Genomic DNA, 6,507 nt, shown 5'->3' on the forward strand with positions numbered 1-6,507 from the left:
GGGAGCACAAAGTATTTTTCAACAAGAGTTGATGGTGTTAGTCTACAGCACCCCTTTACTATGTGAAAAAACAAATGAGGTATTTTTTTCTGACACCCAAGGAGGTAAATTTTATCTGGCAGATCACATTTGGACAACTGTGACACTGAACCTTTTCATAAAACAAGCGTTTAATTGTTATACGTGTAATTCTGCTTATTTCTTTAGGTTACAACTTGTTAATAATTATGTGTTGTTGACATAAATTTTCCAACATTGACAGCTCATTATTACACTTGCAAGTTTATAACCTTTTTACAATTGTACTTTTTAAAAATAATTTGTCACCCTACATTTTTAAGAGGCTTAAATATGATTGTTGTAAATGGAATATAAAATAAAACAGTGTGACGAGGAGGGCATGGCCGGGCCGTGAGGGTGCACGGCCAGCACTGAATCAGCTGATCAGCGGTAGAGCGAGATAAAGGAGAGCCAGTGACACCAGTTCAATAGAGAGACAGACATGCGCTGCATGTGTGTGTGTGTGTTTATGTTTGTATTATGTTGAGTTTACCCATTAACTTTACGATGATTATTCAGTCGGTTCCTGCCACCTCCTTGCCCAACCTTTAACTGTTACAGTGGTGTCGAAACCCGGAAGGGAGGAGGGATGCACTGTTGCGGAGTCCTCACCAGGGGAGGATCCGCATCCGTCTGCCTGGGGACGGAGGGGTTACTGGCTGCTGCCGAGAGCCGTATGAATCGCTGCCATCTGCAGAGAAGGGGAGGAGCGGTTCCGGCCGCAAGGGGTCAGAGGTCTCTCTGCCATCCGCCAGGGGAGGAGCGAGCTGTGCCTGATTGCAGAGGAGCGGATGATGACCAGGCTACAGCTTGTCCGGGAAGCAAGCTTTCCCTCTCTCGCCTCTCTTTCTCTGTGTGTCTCCTGCTCGCCCTTTCCCTCTTTCCACACCTCCCCTTGTCTCTCCCCCCAGGTTCCCAGGAGGCGGGGTGGACCATCGGCTGACAGAACGGCCGGAAGGCAGCGTCTCCCCTCCAGAGATGGGGAGGGGAGTAAGTCAGTCCGGTGGCCCCCCGGCCTGAATCGGGCAGGGGAGGAGTGTGACGAGGAGGAGGGCGTGGCTGGGCTGTGAGGGTGCATGGCGGAGGGAGAGCCAGAGATGCCAGTTCGAGAGAGAGAGATGCACGTGACCGTGCTGTATGTGTGTTTTTATTTGTTTGATTTATGTTGAGTTTTACCATTAAACTTTACGTTGACTGTTCAGCCGGTTCCCGCCGCCTCCTTGCACAACCTTTAACTGTAACAAACACACTTCGTGTGTGTATATATAAATATAGTAACACCTGGTGAATTGCTCCTCTGGTTTTTAGGACAGCTAACATATTGTGCGCCACTCTGAGAGCTGAAAACAGCAGTGCATCATGAAGGGCCCCACGTGCGTGTCAACAGCAGTGCACATTCACTGAAACGTACAGCGTATGCATAATATATATTCACTTATTCAGTGCAGCCTTTTGCAATTCACAAAGATATAATTTGTCTTCAAGAGACTTCAAATAAATTGTACGAAACATATGTGTTGTTTTTTTGTCATTTTTGGAGCTTGACAGTAATGACCATGAATATCACAAGATTGGATTTGGATAGAGCTCATCGGACCTGTACCCGATCAGAAACCATATCAGAGTCGATAGTTTAGTTCCTGGCTTGGAACTCTATTAAAGTACTTTATGAAATCCCTATGGAAGAAATGGATGGGAAAAATACTTAAGGTACCAAGATGGCTGAAAAAGTGGGCAGGCACTGTTGCAATCTGTTGGTCAAATGTCTTCTGACTAGGCACATTTTTAGGTCAGAATTCACCAAATTTGAAGACCAAACGTCTTCGCATGAGCTTTCTTTTCTGGTCTCCTGTATTGCATGTGTATGAATGGAAGTCTAGTGTGACCATGGTTTTAGGGTACATTCTAAAAACATAATTTAAGCACATCCCAGGGGACCCTGTGTTTGGGTGACTTCTCTGATCCACACCTATGAGCTTCAAATGGTACCTGCAAGAGCCCAATTTCTGGTCTCTGCATCAAAACCATATGTATTTGTTTTGATGCTATACTTGTTGCTGAAGTGCTGCCTTGTCACACTGAAGTAATATGGTATGCAGGCCTCACCTTCAATGAATCCAGACCCAAATAAGTCCCATACTCTTATGTTAAATGCAAGTTTTAAGTAAAACTTTAATTATGCACCCTTTATTACACTTAATTTTCAGTCACCCACATTGGCAGTCTCATAAACCACCATTCCTTTTCAAATATCTCCTTTAAATGCTTTACAAGCTGGCGCAACATTAATTGTCAAAAGATGTGTAGGTGTTTTAACTTGGGTTGTATATTTGGTGTTTTTATGAGTTTTGCTACATAAAATGATATTGACTTTAAAGGAGCTCTTAGAGAACTGAATCCATTAATGACTTGAAGCTTTAAAGCACAGAACAACCTATTTTGGGATTCTGTAGGCTGCAGATCACCTACTGACCTCGAATAACATTTTCTTTCTTTAAAGGGACCTTATTCAACACTTGACCAAGCTGATTTTCTGCTGTATCGTTAAGACTTGTATGTGTAAATAACCTTGATTTCTTGTCTGTTTAGTCAAGGGAGGGGACTTTCTATAAAGATAGTTAGAGATTATATTCATAGTTAGGCCTACATCAAACTCTTTCATTTCAAGAGAGCGAGGAAAGTCCTGTTTTCCCCTTTTAAGATTTCATCCCCTCATTCTCTTTTGCAGATAATATTTCTAGTGTGAACGGTTATGATGCTGCACCAGGAGCCAACACAATCCAAGTCTCAGAAGCCTCTGCCGAAAACTGGAAAATCTCTGTGGAGGATGAAGCTCTGCATGCATGCAGTGGCTCAAATCTGATTCTGCTGGACTCCAAACTTCTCAGCTCTACTGCTCTCAAACTCTCGGAAGAAGCAGGTGAAGAGAACTCATCTTCCTCCCCAGATATCTTCTCAAACGCCCCATTCCCTGGATGTCAGCAAGATTGTAGGGACATCTTCACAAGTGCACCCTTTCCTCAACTTCATCAAGCCCATCCACAGCCTGACGTATTCCTTCAGGCACCCTTCAGCAAGAAGAAAGAGCTTTTTGGCCCACCACAATTTCAACATCCACAGCCTTCTATGCAAGTTTCCAACCATTTAATGATGTACTCCAATGGCAAAGATCCTCTCCTGCCCCATCCACCTGTGCACAGTCAAATTCGCTTTCCACATTGCGCTGAGGCTCCAATGCCCCAACAGCCTATCGCTGCCCACCGTGTGATCTCCAGTGTGGGCCAGCAGGCAGCTGTTAGCTCCGTCCCTGTAGGACCTCTTCACTCCTGGACGGTAGGTGTTCGAGCTATAATGGACCCCTTCCTGTCGGCCCCGTTTCAACCACGGGGCCCCTTGGGAAAGCCTTAATATTTGAAAACATTCAGCTTATCAACATATGCTTCTTCCTATGGAGCAGAAGGTTCTTAAAGCTTCCAAACAAGTGCTTCTGCTGCCCCTTGTGCTAGTTGTATCTGTGGTGGAAGCACAAAAAAACTGGCATAGTCGGCAAGACTCTTCTCTCTCAGACTGCCTTAAGATGGCCCATCTGGACTTGGCATTTCTGCAGCACTTTAGCTCCACTTCAACAAAATATTTTGCCTCTATCTTCATCAAGCCACCACAGGTGTAGTGTGCTATTTAATCATTTGATTACGATATAGGTCTATAATCCACATGTATACACAAATCTTTTTTTGACACTATTTTAACGGTTTATTCTAGTTTTTTATATTGTATGTAGTAAATTATTTCTTACACTGATGCTCAAGGCACCATTTGGGGTTCCTCAGCAGTGGAACCCTCTGGAGATCCTCCAGACACCCTTTTATTTCTTTGAAAAACTGTTATTACTGCAAGAACTCTTAAATACTATCAACGGTTCCTTCAGGTAAAGGCTTCGAGACTCCTGAAATATATCTTGAAATTCCTTGAGTACATAAATTGGATATTTAAGGCGCCTTTTAAAGGGTGTCTTGAGGATCTCCAGAGGGTTCTGCTAGTGTGGCAGCTGAAGAACCCTAAATGGTGCCTTGAGTATCTTTTCATTTTTACTGTGTATATTGAGTCCAGTATTACAGGGACATGAAGTGTAAAATGTGAAAATGGAGGCAAACAGATGTATTTCTTTTTGTTAATTACTGTCTGTTTATGCATTTGCAAAGTAGTGGTTTTGTCTAAGGGAACAACAAATTAATGCAGACTATTCAAAGTTTTGTAGCTCATGAAAAGCAAGGCTTTTGAAATACTAATTATTAAATCAGAGCCTTTGCATTTTTGGATTTATTAAAAGTTCAAGTTTTGGATTATTATGAGGCCTTATGTAGGTTGGATAAAAATGGCTGGAGAATCAAGTTTTTCTTCACCCCAAAATGTTTTTCTTCTCTCAAACCCAAGGTTCTGTAAATGTTCCTTACCAAGGGTCACATCAACACCATTACAAGGAGGAGGATTTTCACAATCTCTAGTCCTCTTATATTTCTGTTACGAATCTACTGTATATTCATTGTATATTCCATACTGATAAATCTTTTTTGTTATTGTGTCTTTGGTTGGTCTTTCTTAATTTCATATTTATCGTGATGAGAATACTTGTGAAGTTTTTCTGTTCCACAACAAAATTGGGTTGTCAAATTCCATTCAAAAACTGGCAAATTTAGTTAATAATTAGATAAAAATGAGATAATATCAACAATATATAAGATCCACAGTGGTTTTGTTGTATAAAGTCCTTTAACTTGAAAGTAATGTATATGTGCTGTTATTGTAAAAAAAAAAAAAAAAATGCTTTAAACATAAAAAAACAATCACACCAAGTAACTATTAAACGTATTGTCACAAGTGTAACTTAAAGGTTCTTGCTTAAACTTTTTAAAACAAATGCATTCTTAAATGACCCGTTGTTCAGACTTATGAAGTTCAATAAAAATATTTGTGAAGTTCTTTAAAATGGATTCTGACAGAACCACAGCATGTGCTGCCCACAGATTTGTTTATTATGAAACATCTAAAAGCAAAGAAAGCTGCTGTTAATGCTGGATACAGTTAAGACACTTACTCTAATACATTCCAACCGAGGTAGAATTACCATGTATTCTCCAATTTATGTAAATGTATCAGTGCCACCTCCAGTATCATTTCACCCATGTGCCCATAGGGATTGCACCTCTGCAAATACAATGGTACCTGATTTTGTATGTAAAATATGGATTACAGTAATAAATCCCTCTATTGAGTCTCTGCTACAGATTCAGTTATTAGGTGAGAAGTGACACACTGTATTTAATTGGTGAAATAGCTTTTTTAATGTGGTGATTTGCTTACATTTTATTTTATTTCAAGGAAACGGGCTTAAATGCATAAAATTTACATGAGCTTGATGTAAGGACTTGAAATGTTTAATCTGAAACTTGACCTGACCTTGGTATATGTTTTTGAGCTTTACACATGCTGTTTAAATGTACAGGACTAGTCATCTGATGTGATGTAATATTTTGAACTGTTTCCCAGTTACTATGTGACCAATAGGCCTTGTAAATGTCTGCCATTTGGCTTTATACAAGCACAGAATGACATTTCCATCCCGCATCTGACTATTCTGGGTTCAAGTCAAGCTCAATCAACAGCATAATGTTGTATTTCCACAAAGATGTATTTTCTAAATAAAAATAAATCAAAGTAACAGTGATGCACTTGGGGCCAATGTTTGGAGGGTTTAAAGGCAGAAATGTGAAGTTTATAATTTTATGAAAGCACTTTCATTCATTGTTCTTTTAAATCTTGTGTATTGTTCGAGATGTAACATGGTTCAAATCAGTGTTTTGGCGGGATTACGGAGTTTACGGCGTTACGTAGCCATGGCAACGAAGTTGAAAATTGGATATAACTATACACAGAAAAGGTTAGTAAGATATTTTGTCCCACTAAAATCATGTAAATGGTCATATTGTTCACGCCTTTTGGCTATACATTTAAAACGGTACTATTTTTAAATTTACGGATTGACCAATTCACTTAGTAAATTCCGAGCTGTGACTCTTTTTTTTTTTTTTTTTTTATATATAAATAAATAAAGAAAAGGAGGGTCTAACTGAAACAAATTCTATGTTGTAATTAATATTAAGCTACAAATGCTGTCGATTGAACATGAAATATTTCAAATGCTGTCGATTGAACGTACTTTTTCTTTAAGATCCCATCTAGTAGCTCTAATTGTCATGGTCAAAATGTAAGCGGTCAAAGTGATTTTTTACAGCACTGTTAAACAATATGCAAAAATACTACCACCATTAATGCTTTTTTTTTTTTTTTTTTAAGACAATTTGTGGTCCTGGCCAAAGTTTAATACTTACAGTTTTCAAAACGACTTCTAACACTATGAGCAATAGTACTAGCAGTGCTTGCCTTCGT

At 39.7% G+C, this 6,507-nt stretch overlaps 1 protein-coding gene across 1 annotated transcript in view; it reads left to right on the forward strand.

Moving 5' to 3' along the window:
- Positions 1 to 6,048, forward strand: part of LOC127636637 (AP2-associated protein kinase 1-like) — a 39,506-nt gene extending 33,458 nt beyond the window's left edge. Inside the window, exon 23 of the mRNA XM_052117294.1 lies at positions 2,789 to 6,048. Coding sequence (XP_051973254.1) covers positions 2,789 to 3,468 — 680 coding nt within the window. The 3' untranslated portion in view covers positions 3,469 to 6,048. The remainder of the gene's footprint in view (positions 1 to 2,788) is intronic.
- The last annotated feature ends 459 nt before the right edge of the window (positions 6,049 to 6,507 follow it).

Source organism: Xyrauchen texanus, chromosome 44 (assembly GCF_025860055.1).
Source record: "Xyrauchen texanus isolate HMW12.3.18 chromosome 44, RBS_HiC_50CHRs, whole genome shotgun sequence".
Classification (NCBI taxonomy): domain Eukaryota; kingdom Metazoa; phylum Chordata; class Actinopteri; order Cypriniformes; family Catostomidae; genus Xyrauchen; species Xyrauchen texanus.